Below are 18,564 nucleotides of genomic sequence, written 5' to 3'. Positions count from 1 at the left end.
TCGTACATCGAGGTTCTCATTCAAATACTAAAAGTCTGCTTGCTAGTCTTTCCTAAATTAACTTAATATTTTTATATATTTAACTAATGAATAATCATTATTATTATATTATGCATTATCAGCAATAGTTTTCATTAGGCGTTGTTGCGGTTGAGTGGATTACTCAATGAGTTCCTGAGTAAATCACTGCATTTGAGTGGATAAATGATTCAGTCACTCGCTCATTAATCAGATCACTGTAGAATAATGATTATTAGTTAACCTGTGTTAATGTATTAACTAACGTGAACAGTACACACTGCAGGAAATGCTCTTCTTACTCAGGTATTCTGTCTTGTTTCTAGTCTAAATATCTTTTAAATCAAGATGCATTTACTAGATCAGTAAAACGACAGATATTTGTTCTTGTTTTGTTGAAAATCAAATCAAAATGAAGAGAGTTTTTGCTTAAAATAAGATAAATAATCTGCCAATGGGGTGAGAAAAATAATCTTAATTCAAACAGAAAACAAGATTATTTTTCTCACCCCATTGGCAGATTATTTATCTTATTTTAAGCAAAAACTCTCTTCATTTAGAGATATTTTTTCTCAAAACAAGACGATAATTTGTACTTGTCTAGTAAATGTTTCTTAATGTAAGAATTTTTAGATATTTAGACTAGAAACAAGACAAAAATACTGAGTAAGAAGAGCATGTTTTGCAGTGAACAGGCCTACGGAGACCACAGGTAAATCTCAGGCATTAAAGGTGCTGTATGTAAGTTTTTCACTTTACTAAAGCATAAAAATACCACAATATGTTGCAGAAACATGCTAAATCCACATACTCGTTTCTCAGAAAAGCAACGCTTCTTATTTGCAGCTTCTGAGTGTTATTATCTGTTCCACCGATGCGCCCGTCTGCGTTCGTCAGCTTCTTATTCACGCTCAGTATAAGGGCTGTGCGGTTTTTCTCTTTATCTTTACTCTTTTTAACGCTTTTTAAGGGATTGTGTCTATTTTCAGAATAAAAAATAATATATTAGCGAAAATGGTCTGTACAAATATAAAAGCACATACACTTCATCACTACATCTACATTTCAATAAGAGAAAAACCACATGGTGCCTAAATTGAGCTGATGGCATGTACAATGATTAAATAATACTATAACTATAATAGTTATAGTATTATTTAATCATTGTACATGCCATCAGTTCAATTTAGGCACCATGTGGTTTTTCTCTTATTCACACTTTTAAGGGCCCTGATTCTATTACGTCTATTTTCAGAAAAGAATAATAAACTATGTTAAAAGGTATAATAACACAGAAATATCAGTTAAATTAACTATAAAAACATAAATGTACATAAAATATCGTTACATAACTCCTTAATTATTGCACTTGAATGCTTTGAACGCATTAATATATCAATTGAATAAAAAACTATTCAAACAATTATTACAAATGTAAATATCTCAAGGTAACTAGAGATTAATGCCAGCCTGGATCCAGCGTGCGAAGACTTCAGATGAACCCAAACCTTTAATAGACGACACCTACCCCTGCAAGGTCTCCAGAACATCAAATATGAGGATTATACAAAATATATAATCATGTTATCATTGCTTTGAAATGGAAAATAATGTTGCTTAAATGCATATTTGATATTTGTCAATACTATAATTTGTAATATCTGTACTTTCTGATTTAATTTACTTGAAAGAGCCACGGCATTGTTGGTTACTGAACCATTTTGAAGTTATGGATCCGTGAATTTGGCCGATATGACAATACACTTAGAATAGCTATTGCATTGTTGGCCCATTTGGAGGCGCTATATCTGGGCTGCCTTTATGGGTGTGTTCAACATTTCACTGTTGTGTGTGTAACAGAGGTCAGCTAGTTATCACTGTGCAAGTAAACCTCACTGCTCTGACCTTGAGAGACTCTCTAGTGACTGACGCTGGCGGTTGTAGCCTTTAGCCTCATTGTCACAGCGTCTGACTCTCATGCGGGCGGACCCGGGTTCGAGTCCCGCTTAGAGCGGGTGGTATTCGAATAGTACTGGTTACATGTGTGTGTGTAATGCAGTGTTCTCTGCTTCCTCCAGGCTGTGGATCAGAGAGCTGTGATGTCCGTCAGTATGCCGTGGCTCTCGTCGTCAGTGAGGCTCACGTCCAGCCTGCGCAGGTTGGCCTTATATCCAGTGCCGCAGCATCACATCCATCATCAGCGGCTCAAAAGTACAGCCGTGAATACGAGCACCGCGTCCTGCAGTTACGTGATCGTCGGAGCTGGATCTGCAGGCTGCGTCCTTGCCAACCGCCTGTCGGAGAATGCGTCCGATTCGGTGCTCCTTCTGGAAGCCGGGCCTAAAGACAAGCAGCTGGGAAGCACGCGTCTGTCCTGGAAGATCCACATGCCCGCCGCCCTGACTTATAACCTCTGCGATGACAAGTATAACTGGTATTACCACACGTTACCTCAGACACACATGGACGACCGGGTGATGTACTGGCCCCGGGGACGCGTCTGGGGCGGCTCGTCCTCGCTCAATGCCATGGTGTATATCCGGGGACACGCAGAGGACTATAATCGCTGGCATAGAGAAGGGGCCTCGGGCTGGGACTACGACCACTGTCTGCCGTACTTCCGTAAGGCCCAGACGCATGAGCTCGGACCGGACCGGTACCGCGGAGGCGATGGCCCGCTGCATGTGACCCGAGGGAAGACGGATCACCCGCTGCACCACGCCTTCATCGCGGCCGCACAGCAGGCCGGATACCCCTTCACTGAGGACATGAACGGATTCCAGCAGGAAGGAGTGGGCTGGATGGACATGACCATCCACAGAGGTAAACCTTGGCTTACTTCAGCCAAAACATGCCGTCATTTACACATCCTCACGCCGTTCCACACTGCAAAAAAATGCTTTTCTTACTCAGTATTTTTGTCTTGTTTCTAGTCTAAATATCTAAAAATTCTTACATTAAGAAACATTTACAAGACAAGCAAAAGTAATTGTCTTGTTTTGGGGAAAAATAACTCAAAATAAAGAGAGTTTTTGCTTAAAATAAGATAAATAATCTGCCAATGGGGTGAGAAAAATAATCTTAAAACAATATTATTTTGTTCACCCCATTGGCATATTATTTATCTTAGATGATAATCAAATGATTGTGCTTTCCTCCCTCATATCCCCCTGAGACGAGAGATTTATGCATTTTATTTCTGGAAAAATTCCTCCTATGAAGCAAATTGACGATATTTGCATCATCTTTGTAATGTTTGCTCAAAGGCTAAAGACTCCAGCCAGCAGAGGGAGCCATTTCCGCATGTTTAACACTCGCTCTGTTGATTTTCTCCTTGACTCCTTTAACTCAAAAGTAAAGAGTGTAATTGATGATATTGCCCCTCTGAAAGTCAGGAAAAAGAGTGGCAAACAAAAGGCACCATGGAGAAACTCAACAGCAGTTCAAATAATGAAAAGACAATGCAGAAAATCTGAACGCATGTGGCGGAAGACAAAACTTGTAGTCCATTATAACATCTATAAAGACACCCTTCATGCTTTCAATGTTGAACTAGGCAAAGCTAGACAGACCTTCTTCTCAAATATTATAAACAAACACATAAACAACACGCGCACTCTTTTTGCTACTGTCGAGAGACTAACAAACCCCCCGAGTCACATTCCCAGAGAAATGCTCTCAGACAGTAAATGCAGTGAGTTTGCTTCCTTCTTCTCAGAAAAAATCAATAATATCAGAAAGGCGATCAGCACATCCTCTAGTTGCTCTGGGGTCAGTCAGATCAGACCAAACCCTCGGAAAATTACTATGTCTGATTTCGAAACAATTGACGGTAAAATTTTAGAAGACACAGTACAGCATCTTAAAACATCAACCTGCGCCCTTGACGCACTCCCCACTTATTTTTTCAAAAGTGTGTTTAACTGTTTGGAAGCAGATCTCCTAGAAGTGGTGAACTCCTCACTTCTCTATGGGACTTTTCCAACCGCCCTTAAAACTGCAATAGTTAAGCCTCTTCTGAAAAAGAGAAATCTAGATAACTCCATACTGAGCAACTACAGACCAATCTCAAATCTCCCCTTCATTGGCAAAATCATCGAAAAAGTTGTTTTCAATCAACTAAACAAATTCTTAAACTCAAACGGATTCTTTGACAATTTTCAATCTGGTTTCCGACCGCATCACAGTACAGAGACAGCGCTCATAAAGATTATAAATGATATTCGCTTAAACACTGATACAGGCAAAACATCAATTCTGGTTCTACTCGACCTCGGTGCTGCATTCGACACTGTTGACCACAACATACTTCTTGACAGGCTGGAAAACTTGGTCGGGCTTTCTGGGATGGTCCTCAAATGGTTCAGGTCATACTTAGAAGGGAGAGGTTATTATGTGAGTATAGGAGACCATAAGTCTGAGTGGACGTCCATTACATGCGGAGTCCCACAAGGGTCAGTTCTAGCACCTCTCCTGTTTAACCTGTATATGCTGCCACTGAGCCAAATAATGAAAAAGAACAATATTGCTTACCACAGCTATGCTGATGACACCCAGCTCTACTTAGCACTATCACCTAATGACTACAGCCCCATTGACTCCCTGTGCAAATGCATTGATGAAGTTAACGACTGGATGTGCCAAAACTATCTTCAGTTAAACAAAGACAAAACCGAAATCATTACATTTGGAAACAAAGATGAAATTCTCGAGGTGAACGCATATCTTGAGGCTCAAGGCCTGATAACAAAAAATCAAGTCAGGAATCTTGGAGTGATTTTGGAGTCAGACCTGAGTTTCAGTAGTCATGTCAAAGCAATAACTAAATCAGCATACTATCATCTGAAAAATATTGCAAGGATTAGATGTTTTGTCTCCAGGCAAGACTTAGAGAAACTGGTTCACGCTTTCATCACCAGTAGGGTGGACTATTGTAATGGCCTTCTCACCGGCCTTCCTAAAAAGACCATTAGACAGCTGCAGCTCATACAGAACGCTGCTGCCAGGATTCTGAGCAGAACCAGAAAATATGACCATATCACACTAGTCCTCAGGTCTTTACACTGGCTTCCAGTTACATTTAGGATCGACTTTAAAGTACTATTACTTGTTTATAAATCACTCAATGACCTAGGACCTCAATACATCGCAGATATGCTGATTAAATACAAACCCAACAGATCACTCAGATCAGCAGGATCAAGTCAGTTAGAAATACCAAGAGTTCACTCAAAGCAAGGAGAGTCTGCCTTTAGCTATTATGCCAGCCGCAGTTGGAACCGGCTTCCTGAACAGATCAGATGTGCTCCAACAGTAGCCACATTCAAATCCAGACTCAAAACACATCTGTTTAGCTGAGCATTTACTGAATGAGCACTGTGCCACTGTACGTCCGACTGATTGCACCCTATCTTATCTTATCTTATCTATGCATCATTTTTTAAATAATTTTTTATAACTGTTTTAGTTTACCTGTTCTTTTCTTTGGTTATCATCATTTTATTATTTTTAATTCTCTTTACATTGTATTCTTTTTCTTATGCATTTTTTAGCCCTATTTTAATTCCTTTCTTTGTAAAGCACTTTGAATTGCCATTGTGTATGAAATGTGCTATATAAATAAACTTGCCTTGCCTTGCCTTGCTCATGAGGGATGGAGATCACACTCACAGCTCAGCTCAGCTCAGGCACTCATTTAAACGGAGCTATGCTGAGCAATGGAAGTCTTTTAACTTCTCTAATTAATTTTATGAAAGCTAAGCTTGCAAAGGCATGAACTGAAGCGCTCCAGACTGAACTCGCGTTGTGAATGTATGCCGCGAGAGTAGTCGACCTCAGCTCTCATCACGAGAGCTCATCAGCTCATTAATCTCACTCCTGCAGTTAGTGCTCAGTGCTGTGAGACTCGCGCGGCGACTCACTCATTATATTGAACACACACGTTCAGTTTTTAATTGTAGTGTCCTCTCCAACTCAGTCACTGTAATCCAGTAGCGGTGGTTTTGGGCGTGGCCTCACAGGGCAGCGAAGCATTCTGGGAATTGCAATCTTTCATCCCCATGAGACAAAAATACATTTTCTGTCTTTTCTCAGTCTAGAAGGCACCAAATTAAAGCAGAGCATGAAGACTTGACAGAGCTCTTGACTGTTTTGTATCTTTATAAGAGTTATTTATAATAAATAAATAACTTTTATTCATCTTGATAAAATAGGAGCAAAGCTAATCACAAACAACAGAACAAAGAGACAAATTAAATAAACATTTTCAGGTACTGTCAGTTTATTTAACACATATGTTTACTGATCACAAAATAGTCCAGCAGGACATGAAATATAGCAGACAGGACGGCTCAGTGAGGCAGGGACTGCAGTGGGCATCATACAGGCAGGACTCTCAAAATCCAAGGAAAAGGTAATCCAAATGAAATGCCAGAAAGGACCTGTCCTGGAAGACAGCGAGAGAGAAGCCACTGAACCCCATAGCACCTGAACCGATCGGACAAACAGGAAACGCAAAAACAAACAATAAATAGGCGCATAAATCAGCCACATCTGCCGCTGATAATTATCGGTATTTAACCAAACCACACCCACCTAATCATACACACGAGGGTGAGTCAGTGAACTCATGAACCGTGACAATAAAACTCTGCTTCACTGTATGATTTTTTTATAAATAACTTTTATAAACATACAAAACAGTCAAGAGCTCTGTCAAGTCTTCATGCTCTACTGGGTGGTTGCCCTGCTCGCTTAATAAACAAACTCCAGCTGGTCCATGATAGATAGATAGATAGATAGATAGATAGATAGATAGATAGATAGATAGATAGATAGATAGATAGATAGATAGATAGATAGATAGATAGATAGATAGATAGATAGATAGATAGATAGATAGATAGATAGATAGATAGATAGATAGATAGATAGATAGATAGATAGATAGATAGATAGATTATTGTAATGCTCTACTGGGTGGTTGCCCTGCTCGCTTAATAAACAAACTCCAGCTGGTCCATGATAGATAGATAGATAGATAGATAGATAGATAGATAGATAGATAGATAGATAGATAGATAGATAGATAGATAGATAGATAGATAGATAGATAGATAGATAGATAGATAGATAGATAGATAGATAGATAGATAGATAGATAGATTATTGTAATGCTCTACTGGGTGGTTGCCCTGCTCGCTTAGTAAACAAACTCCAGCTGGTCCATGATAGATAGATAGATAGATAGATAGATAGATAGATAGATAGATAGATAGATAGATAGATTATTGTAATGCTCTACTGGGTGGTTGCCCTGCTCGCTTAGTAAACAAACTCCAGCTGGTCCAAAACGCAGCAGCTCGAGTTCTTGTGTGCTTCTGTTGTTTGATTTCTGCCCTCAACTAAAGATTTGACTAGTAGTTGTGCATATAGACCATTTCAAGGACGTAAACAATAACAAACGCGTTGGAACGCTACTGCGCATGTCTGGTCCTGAAGCATTTCCGGTGGCGCCACAGAGCAGTCAAAACAAAATGACTAGCGCATACTTTTTAAGTCTAGCTAAAACAGAACAGATAAGATATTTACAGAAACTAAAAATAAACGATAACGTGGAACTACCGGACCCTTTAAGTCAGACGTTGAGGCGACAACTTTTCATTCAAAACGTAAAATCTTTACCTGAACTAACTTATCCAGACGTGTACCATTATCTGGTTGAGACCGAGTGCGTATACACGAGAGAAGCGGTAAAGGCATATCGTAGTCTCGATGCTTACAACTACTTCCTTAGCGGAAAAGTTGGTAACATTTGTTCCTACAACGTAGACGATGTTTATCTTGTGTTTGGTGAAGTTGGAGCAAGTCAGACTGTGTCAAAAACGTACTCTGCATGGTTTGTTGCTAAGGTGACCGGGGAGGTTATTAGTGGGCATTGCACTTGCATGGCAGGGTAAGTAGGTAACGTTATGTCTATGTAAATAATAAATCACATTGCTAACCGAATTCTAGTAAACGAATTGTTGTTTCATTATTAACTAGTGCATACGAAATTATTGTATACGTTTCAAAATGTTTGTGGTTAGGTTAGGTGAAGTGTGTAGCCATGTTGCTGCGATTCTTGTTGCTGTGGAACAATGTGTGAGAGAGGGTTTGAATGCTCCATCTGTGACATCTGAGCCCTGCATGTGGTCACGAATAAACAAGAAGGTGAATACAATTTAATTCTGGCTGGTGTCTTTTTTTTATTCTAATTCATATTAAATTCTAATTCATCACATCCCCTACTAAAATTAACCATGACAATAATTGTAGTTATACCATGATAACCAAAAAGTAACCATGGTTTTGCTACACCAACCTTAGTTTAGCCATGGTATTTGTTGTAAAAAAAATAAATAAAATAAAAACACAACATGGTTACTGGACTTTTACCAGGTCAATAAACCATAGTTAATTTTCATAAGGGATGTGTTGCTGCTTTTAGATAAAAGACGACACTTGCAGATTAGTTAGTGTATAATCCCACTTTGTTTTAGATAGATCCAAAACCAGTGGCAGACATTGACTTTTCGAAGCCTGTCAGACAAAGAGCAGTTCAGAGTAGGGAGCCCATCTCATCCACTGTAGTCACACCAGTCTCACCCAGTATGCTTTTTAGGTCCTTGAAAGTAAGTAAAACATTTGCAGAAACCTAATAAATGACAATATATGCAAAACACATGACATGTTCCTATATGGTTTTTCATGGATATATCCATACATGGGTATATAGTGACTAGATCCATAAATGCTTCCATGTACAGCTCTCGAAAAAAATTAAGAGACCACTTAACATTGAGAAATCAATGTTAAGTGGCCTCTTAATTTTTTCCAGAGCTGTATGTATCAATGTATGTGATTACAACATGACATTGTACATATCTGTATTGCATTTGGCTTACATTATTTCATGCATTATAACATATGCAACTAGTCAGTAATCAGCATATGTATTCACTCTTAGGTATATGTATTAACTTGTAGTTTTTTTTTTGGAAATGTTCTGTATTCGTGAATAAATAAATAAATAAATTTAACTATGACTTAAATGTGATTCGCATTTCAGAATGAGATCCCAGACTGTGCACTGTTTACCACTAAAACGTTTGGTAGTGACACAGACACTGCATCTGAAGGAGAGCAGGAGAGCGCAGACAGGGTTGACTTTCTGACTACAGCTGAGGCAGTTTCCAATGAGTTACAAGTAGCGGTTCAGAGTGACACACCTTGTGCTGACAGCACTGTAGATGTGACAAACTTGCCAAAGCCCCTTACACATCTGTTTGATGAGAAGCAGTTTGTTGTCACATGATGACCTACAAAATGAGCTTGATAAAATCATGCAAACCATCCCTGCTTACTTTAGTGAACTGAATTGTAAGCACCTCCAAGAGAGTACATTGGGTCAGTCGTCTTGTGAACAGTGGTTTGAGCAGAGACAGGGCCGAATCACTGCAAGCCACTTTAATGAAGTGTTAAAAAGCAAGACAAGTCAAGCTAGCATAACATCTAAAATCATGGGATACACATCCAGCAGAAACACACCAGCCTTAACTTGGGGTAAGAACAATGAAAAACTAGCTAGAGAAGCCTTTACTTCAAACCAGATGACTTGTCATGACAGCTTGACAGTGGATGAAATAGGGTTGGTAGTAAATCCAAAGTTTCCTCATTTAGGAGCCAGCCCAGATGGAATAGTCCATTGCAAGTGCTGCCCACCTGCTACACTTGAAATAAAATGCCCCTTAAAGTATGCAAATATGTCCATTAATAATGCTATCAAGAACAAAGATTTCTGTCTGGGAAAAAACTTTGAGCTTAAAAAGAACCATGCATATTATGCACAAGTTCAGGGGCAAATGGCAGTGTGTGACATCAACACATCTTACTTTGTCATTTGGACAACAGAGGACTGCCACATTCAGAAAGTTAAGTTCTCTGAAGAGTACTGGGATCAGATCAGACCCAAACTGGATCTCTTCTACAGGCAGCACATTCTCACAGAAATTTGCACGCATAAACTGAGGAATCAATTTCTGATGGCAGACACTTCCTGTTTGTGTAAAAGTAGTTCTAAAACATCTGTCACACAGTGCTCTGTCTGTCACAAGGTGTTTCATCTGAAATGTGTAGGCTTAAAAAGGCACCCTGGTGAGGAATGGTTTTGCTCAGTGTGTTCACCATAATCCACATAAATAGGAAATCATACACAACCTTCTTAGTAATGTTAAAAATTAATTTAATTTTGTTTTGAAATATATTCAATCAATTGCAGGACGGCAAATGTTTGTGTTAAATAATTGTAGATAGTTAGAAATAAAATAGATTAAACAAATCCAAGAACAATCTATATACAACAGATATTTACAATGCAATAGAACAATTTCATTTGTTAAATCTGCCACTAATGTTAATACTGTACAGTCATTCAATCAACAACAAAATAAAAGGTTTACAATCACTTGACAGTGTCTAATATATTTTTCTACTGAATTAATGACTTATCCAAATTAGATAATGCAGAACAAACAAGTAAAATTTTATCAACAGTTGCCACTGTGTCTTTGGATCTTCGCTTTACCAAGTTTATGGGGAGTGTTTGTCGCAAAATGCAGTATTTTTTAATACGACCAATAGCTCTTTCCACATGAATCCTCAACCTTGACATGTGACGGGACACAGACACTTCCTGTCCTGAAAGCTGTGTCTTCCCACGAGTTGAAGCTGGTATGAGTAGCTGGACTCCTTTCGCAGCAAAATACTCAGGGAAACTGAACCCCCTGTCAGCCATGACAATGTCTCCCTCCTCCAAAAGATCAATCAAACCAGAGGATTTGGTGATTGTTTTGTCACTGGCTCTCCCACCCCAAGACTTGGAAAGGAATGTGATCGCCCCTGTAGGACTGATGCCAACCAGGAATTTGATGGTGTTGTGGGACTTATAGTTGGAGTAGGTCATTGTTCTTGCACTGAGTGATGTTGGTCGGTCAATAAAGATCTCACTGCAGTCTATGATGCACCTCACTGAATTAAATGGGGGGGCACTGAAAAGGGCAGGAAGATTCTTTTTAATCTCTTCCCTAGAAGGCCAATGAATTAGAGAGCTGAAACGCTGTGTCATTACGTTCAACCAGTCATGAAATATTGCAGAGATTGTTGCACAACTGCAATGAAACCTGAAGGCAAGATCTTTATGTGTGAGACCAAGTCTCAGTTTCATTAAGACTAGGTAAAACTGGAGAGCTGTTGGAGGACTCTGTGTTCTCGGACTCCAAGCAGTGGTGAGGTATGTCAGAAGTGCGAAGAACACTTTGGATGAGCGAAGGCCAGTGTAGAAGTGAATGATATGATCATCCTTTAAATCCACATCAGATTTAAGTTGTTTCCTCTCACAGCTGAGTGTTTGTACCTTTGACTCTAGGCTTCTTACTTGCTCTTTGTAAGATGTGTTCAGTTTCTGCATATCTTCAATATCCCTCATTGTGAGATCTGTTCCAACACACATGTCATTGTAAGACTTAACTTCTGTTACATCTATGTCCATGTCCTCTGCTACTTCCTCAGTATGCTCAACTCTAATGCTCATCTCAGAGACCTCTGATACTCGTTTCAGAGATCTCTGATATCGGGCCATTTTTCTGGAGGTGTCAGGTCTGTGAGGAAGCTTTGATGGAATGTAGTCTGGACTTAGAGGGTCATCTGATGGCTTTCCTAAAAACAAACATAGGAAAACATGATTGGGATAGGCTATAGATTTCACACATCACTGGTTAAAGAAAGATGATGACAATGGCCAAGAGAATCTTTGGTTAATGATGAACATATAATAAAAGCTTAACTGGCATTCTAGCAACTTCATGCAAACAGTTGAGTGTATATTTAAATATCTATAAATAAACTAGCTAGCTATCAGCATTACCACTGCATACTACCCACAACATTTAAAAAAAGGTTCTTAAATTAGTAAATGTTTTAGGTATCATGAACAATTAACATTTTATAATGTTTATGAATTTAAAACGGTGTTGTACACACAGTATTACTTTAATATTTCTTTAATTACTATTTAATTTCACTATGATAATGCACAATGTTAAAAATAATAACCTGTTGTTGTTTAGTGCATGTTGGAATTTACATTAAACAAGTTAAAGTGATGTAAATATGTACACTGCAAAAAATGCTTCATTTATTTAGCATTGTGTCCTGTTTTTGGTCCAAACGTGTAAAAATTAGAAGACAAGAAGCTTTCACTAGACAAGCAAACGCTTTTGTCTTGTTTCGGTGGAAATTACACAAGTTTTCATTTAAAATAAGCTGCCAATGGGGAAAGCAAAATAATATTTTTTTCTATTTCATTTAAGATTATTTTGCTTTCCCCCATTATCAGAGTATTGTTCTAATTTTAAGCAAAACCCCACTTCATTTTTTAGTTATTTTCCACCAAAACAAGACTTTTGATAGTCTAGTAAAAAAAAAAAATATATATATATATTTTTTTGGGACAAGAGACAGGGCAAAAATACTATGTAAGAAAAGCATTTTTGTTTTTTTGCAGTGTATCGTTATCTTTTGTGAAATAATGCAGTTAGCTAACGTTACACTATAAAACAGTGTAATGGGAGGGTTACACATTGCAGCTGAATAGATAGCTAAACAACTAATGTACGGCTACTTTCCTAATTACATCCCACAGCATTTTCACTACAAAAGTATCAAAACGCTCGCTATCTAACGTTACATATGAAAACAATGACGGAGCCACAATGCTAGCTAGCTCAAATTATGATTCATCATCATATGCTGTTCCTCAGTATACATTATGATTCATTATCATACATTAACTAGTTAACGAATTGAAATAAATAATCCAGTGACAAACATGTTCACTTACCAGAGATAAAATGTGTGCTACATATCCTAGAGTTGCTAGTTGGTAGCCAGCCTTCTCGCTTCACTGCTGCAATCCAGGCGTCGCGTTGTATTTTGTTTTTCGGAAATCTAAACGCTTTGATTTCCGACAGCAAGTTTGTCCCGGGCCTGAGAGAGCATCCGACCACCGAACAACATGGTCCTAATTTTAATGTTGACATTTTAAATCGCATGAATGAGTAAACTATCGTAATATCACCGTCTATGCTGATCCTCTCGCTGATGTTTAGAATGTGCGCGCTAACTAACCGGAAACGTCCAAGGACCACACACGTCACTTCCTTACATCTACAAATAGCCGTTGAAATGGTCTATACGTGATTAGTCAACTAATCGAGCGTTTATATTAAAAAGTCATAAATCATAATAATTAGCCTTTAATTGCCCATATTTAACACATATCCTAATCAAACGCATGCATAACGCTCGCCACAGCGCGTCGGCACCAGTAATGATTTATGAGTGTGGTGTGAAAAAACAGAAGGAGGCTGTTTAAACATTTTAATAGTTTATTGATAATGTTTCTGTGTTTTGAGAGATTAGGTTGACGATGCTGACTCTCATCTCCACAGTGGACGTGCCTCTATGCATGTTTCATACGGCTTACTCTCAGAATTTTTGTTTCCCACATTAATTCATTCATTTAAAGCTTTCTATAGGTGTATGTGAGGCAAGTACACACTGAGGTTCGGTTCATTTTTGCTATGTGCTCACGTTCACTGAGATTGAGCTGACAGAAAGCACATCCTGTTTGTTTTCATTATTTTACAAAAGTTCAAAATTTTGTTGCTAATGTAAGTGTACATAAATAACATTAGACCTTTACAGTTTGCATAACTCTTATAAGCATGACCAAAAATAACAGAGTATCTTAAGTTAAATGTAAGTGACTGCGCCAGTGTGTGTATGACAGTAAGAGCACTCTCCACACAAACACAGATATGTGTCTAATAATAACAAGAACGATCTGTCCATCGTATCCTTCGTGATTTTACCACTTCCTGTGGAGATTTTATTCTTCGACTAACTGACTAATTAAATTGTGGTCAACCAAGCCTCTTCTAGTTGACTATGAGGGGGCAGCCCTGTAGCTCCGTGGCTTAATAATGGATTGAATCTGGGACTGGTGATTCCAAAACATTATTGCGATCCTTGTTGGACACCATAAACATCGCCATCATGCATCGGGGAATCAAACCGTAAGACCTTTATACAAAAACAAACACACCAAATGAATAAACCATGAAACAAACATACAAATAATTCAAAACGTACCCAAACATACTACAACATTGCAAACAAACAATCATAACACAAAGAAACAATGAATAAAAGTTGAGTTATATTAAAAGTCCTGCTAATCTAAGCTTTATAACGGCAGGGATTGCTGCTCTGTTTTTGAAGTCCATTAAAATGCATCTGTCCGTCATATAACTGCTCCACACGGCTCTGGGGGTTAATAAAGGCCTTCTGAAGTGAATCGTTGTGTTTGTGTAAGAAAAATATCCATATTTAAAACTTTTTTAATTAAAGTTCCGGCCGATCGCCGTGTGTGGAAAAGTGTTGAAAGCGCTTCTCTGAGCTGAAGATGCGTACGCGACGTCTGACGAGCGTAACTGGAGCGTAAGCCTTTGATCTGCAGAGGCACTTTCAACACTTTTCCCATAAACTGAATTCGGACGGCGATTGGACGAAAATTTACTTCACAAAGTTTTAAATATGGATATTTTTCTTACACAAATGCAACGATTCACTTCAGAAGGCCTTTATTAACCCCCAGAGACACACATCTGGTTTTCATCTGGCTCATATTCATAATCTCAGCCAAAATTATCAGTTCAACATCTTCAGAATCAATTTTATGATCGCTGACAGCTTCTTCACCAGATCCACCATCAGTGACAGTAATATCTGATCGCATTCAGCTCTTCCTCTGCAGTAAATCACAGAGCCATTTCAAGTTTAGCTGATGATACTCATGTATTCTTTAGTTTTACGCCTGCGGTAACGTCATCGTTGTGTATCAGACATCGCCACCTTGAAGAGTAGAGGTGAATTACACTTACAGAGATTGAGTTGTTGCACAGAAAAAAAAAATCGCACTATTACATTCCTCGGGTCACTTACGACCCTTTTCACCTTTTTGCAATGGTTCATAATTGTTTTTATTGTTATACTGTTAATGATGAATAGATTGAGGGTAGTGAATGACCTCCCAGATCCCCTTCTCCCACAGGTAAGCGATGGAGCACAGCGAGTGCGTACCTGAGGCCTGTGCTGTCCAGACCCAACCTGAGGACAGAAGTGCGCTGCATGGTGACCCGCATCCTGTTTGATGGGACGCGCGCTCGAGGGGTGGAGTACCAGCAGAATGGACACACCAAAAAGGTAAAGACATTCGTGTCAAATGAGGTTTTCACACTGCACCCAAATTTGGGACATACTTTGTTCTAGACTGGCTTCAGTTAAGTCACCTTCATTATATAATGCTTTTTACAATACAGAACTGATTTAGAAAATAGTGTCATAAACCATCTTAAAGGGTTAGTTCACCCAAAAACGAAATGTACCTGAAAAAAAACTATGATCAGAAAATCACTGTGTGTTGCTTAGTAGGGCTTGGTACAAAAATATTAATTTCACTATTTTAATCTCATTTTTTTACCCTCATTTTATGAACCTGTCTCGATTTAAATCATAAGAATCAATCTTTTAGTCTATGCTGTTTTCAGTTGATAAACGTGTAGTGATAAATGCGAAGTGATAAATGTGAAGGGATAAATGCTTTCCTGTAGCTCAACCAGTAGAGCGTGGCGCTAGCAATGCCAAGGTCATGGGTTTGATTCCCACGGAAAGTTTTTATTAAATGTGTTTCTTAAAAGTCAATGTAAGTCGCTTTGATTGAAAGCTTCTGCCAAAGGCATAAATGTAAACGTAAATGGACAAAACTTTGTGGCATAGCCTCCCATCCAATAAATAGAAATAATCTTTGTGCTTTGATACTTCTGATATGAAACAAAGTCTCAGCTTTCAGATTGAGCCAGTAAATGTGTGTGTGCGTGTGTGTTTATCATCTCTTCCTCTTCACTAGTTACAGCAGCAAAAAGACATGAACATCAGAAGAGACAAAACAACGGACTGACATTAAACATGTGTCATGTGCTCATCAGTGTTTGATTCGTCAGTAAAACAGAAAGCACATTCAGTGACCATACTCCATAAAATAACTCTAGAGAGGAGCGTTAATATGTCACTGATTCTGGAGATAAGAGACAAAAACAAGACCCAAACACAAAAGCCCTCACTGCAAAAACGCTCTTCTCATGTCTCGTTTCTAGTGAAAATATCTTAAAATTCTTAAAGCAAGTAACATTTACTAGACAAGCAAACGTTTTGTCTTGTTTTGGGAAAAAATACTCAAAATGAAGAGAGTTTTTGATTAAAATAAGATAAATAATCTGCCAATGGGGTGAGAAAAATAATCTTGTTTTAAACAGAAAACAACATAGATGACATATCAAACGTTTAAACTGAGAAAATGTATAATGTTAAGGGAAAAATAAGTTGATTTTAAATGTCACGGCATCAACACATCTCAGTAAAGTTGTGCCGTGGCCATGTTTCCCCCGGTGTGTCATCCCCTCTTCTTTTTATATCAGTCTGCAAACGTCTGGGGACTGAGGAGACGAGCTGCTCAAGTTTAGGAATAGGAATGTTGTCCATTCTTGTCTAATTCAGGCTTCTAGTGCTCAACTGTCTTAGGTCTTCTTTATCGCATCTTCCTCTTTATGATGCGCCAAATGTTTTCTATGTTGTTTTATGTCTGATGTTTGACTTGTTCTCAAAAAGTCTGTCTAATGTGATTTATTGTGGGTTTTTTTTTTGCATATAGGGAATTCTTCTAATGCTGTTATGTTTCTGTTTACATATACTGTATTTTTGTCCTCAGTTGGACATTTGTCAACTCCGTCATGTTAAGGTTAATTTGGAAGGCCAGAGGAGAACTGGAACCCCGACTGAGTCTGGTTTCTCTAAGGTTTATTTTTCTCCATCATGCCCTGATGGAGTTTCGGTTCCTTTGGTCGCCTTTGGCTTGGCTTGCTCAGTTGGGGACACTAAAAATATATTTAAAGTTATTCAACTAATTATACAAATAAAATGTATGAATTAGGTTTTATTTAATTCTATAAACTATAATACTGATCTGCCAGCATTGTCTCTGTATGATAAATTAAAATAAGCTGATAACATCACTGTTTACTCCAGAACGACTGTACAGCCAAATCTAATTCTGCTGCAGTATTGTCCTGTTTAACACTGAAGCTGCTCTGACACAATCGTGATTGTAAAAGCGCTGTATAAATAAAGTTGATTGATTGATTGATTGGAAAGAAATTTCTTTACATAATGTTATGTCTTAAATACCTACCCAGCAAGCAATTTTCCGTCTAAAAGACGTCTAATAACCGTCTAAACACAGCCCAGACGTCTAGGCTAAATCAAGGCTAAATTTGGGCTGTCAGTGAAAATCTAATAGACGTCTATCATAGCCCAAGGATAGACTAGTCATCAAATAGACGGCTAACAAATGACTAATCTATACATTTAATAGACAACAAAATGGCTAAAGGATTCTTTCACTCAAATATAACAGGTTCTAAAAAATAACAATCCATCCAAACACATTAAATAGAAAGGTTTTATTTAGAAAGAGAATATTAACAACATAGACAACTTAAGATCATACAAAAAGATCAAAACATAAAAATGACCAAATAAAATGTTAAAAATAAAATTAAATATAAAACTAGGATAAGAAATATGGAATACTAACAACATAATATAAAAAATATAAAAATAAATATAACTCAAACTCTGTTGCCGCTGGGAAGTCTGTCATCATGGCATCTGCCAAATAAGAAACAAAACATTGCACAAGAAAAGCATTGTCGACATTATAATTGTTTACTTTATTTAAAATAATTGTGGTGAAGTCATTCTCTTTTTGCTTAGATGCGCACTAAAGCTTGGCAATAAAGGGTTAAGATACATGTATGTGACATGTTTAAAGAGATAGTCATCGTCATGCTCAAAAAACCCGTCTCAGGCGCAATAATTCCGATCTTTCATGTATTCATACTCTTGTGTAATTGACGCCCCATCCTAAATAAATCCGTCTCTTCCGTGATACCCTGAAATTTTTATTATTCCGATCTAATATGATTTCTGAGCTGTGCGGTGTCCAGAATAATAATCCTCCGCTGTGTGTTAATAGGCCAGAGGAGAACTGAGTCTGGTTTCTCTAAGGTTTATTTTTCTCCATCATGCCCTGATGGAGTTTCGGTTCCTTTGATCGCCTTTGGCTTGGCTTGCTCAGTTGGGGACACTAACATTATGATCAAAGTTATTCAACTTATTATACAAATAACATTTATGAATTAGGTTTTAATTAAATCTATAAACTATAATACAGATCTGCCAACATTGTTGCTATATGATAAATTAAAATAAGCTGATAACATCACTGTTATCTCCAGAACGGCTGTACAGCCAAATCTAATTTTGTTGCAA

At 38.0% G+C, this 18,564-nt stretch overlaps 2 protein-coding genes across 2 annotated transcripts in view; one reads left to right on the top strand and one right to left on the bottom strand.

Annotated features, from left to right (window-relative positions):
* The window catches only part of chdh (choline dehydrogenase), a 33,672-nt gene that overhangs the window by 800 nt on the left and 14,308 nt on the right, over positions 1-18,564 (top strand). The window contains exons 2-3 of the mRNA XM_067412875.1: positions 2,097-2,841; positions 15,230-15,381. Of these exons, the coding sequence (XP_067268976.1) occupies positions 2,118-2,841; positions 15,230-15,381 (876 nt within the window). The 5' untranslated portion in view covers positions 2,097-2,117. The remainder of the gene's footprint in view (positions 1-2,096; positions 2,842-15,229; positions 15,382-18,564) is intronic.
* On the bottom strand, positions 10,547-12,966 carry LOC137037981 (uncharacterized). The gene is made up of 2 exons (XM_067412416.1): positions 12,956-12,966; positions 10,547-11,772 (listed from the first exon to the last, which is right to left on the bottom strand). The coding sequence occupies exon 2, from the start codon at positions 11,693-11,695 to the stop codon at positions 10,547-10,549; it is 1,149 nt and encodes a 382-aa protein (XP_067268517.1). The 5' UTR covers positions 11,696-11,772; positions 12,956-12,966.

This window comes from Pseudorasbora parva, chromosome 13 (genome assembly GCF_024679245.1).
Source record: "Pseudorasbora parva isolate DD20220531a chromosome 13, ASM2467924v1, whole genome shotgun sequence".
In the NCBI taxonomy this organism is placed as follows: Eukaryota; Metazoa; Chordata; class Actinopteri; order Cypriniformes; family Gobionidae; genus Pseudorasbora; species Pseudorasbora parva.
The sequence above is the reverse complement of the archived record's forward strand: the minus strand, read 5'-3'. Positions and strand labels throughout refer to the sequence as shown.

Excerpts from the sequence above, each read along its gene's own strand:
- LOC137037981 (XM_067412416.1), bottom strand. The coding sequence starts at position 11,695 with ATGGCCCGATATCAGAGATCTCTGAAACGAGTATCAGAGGTCTCTGAG.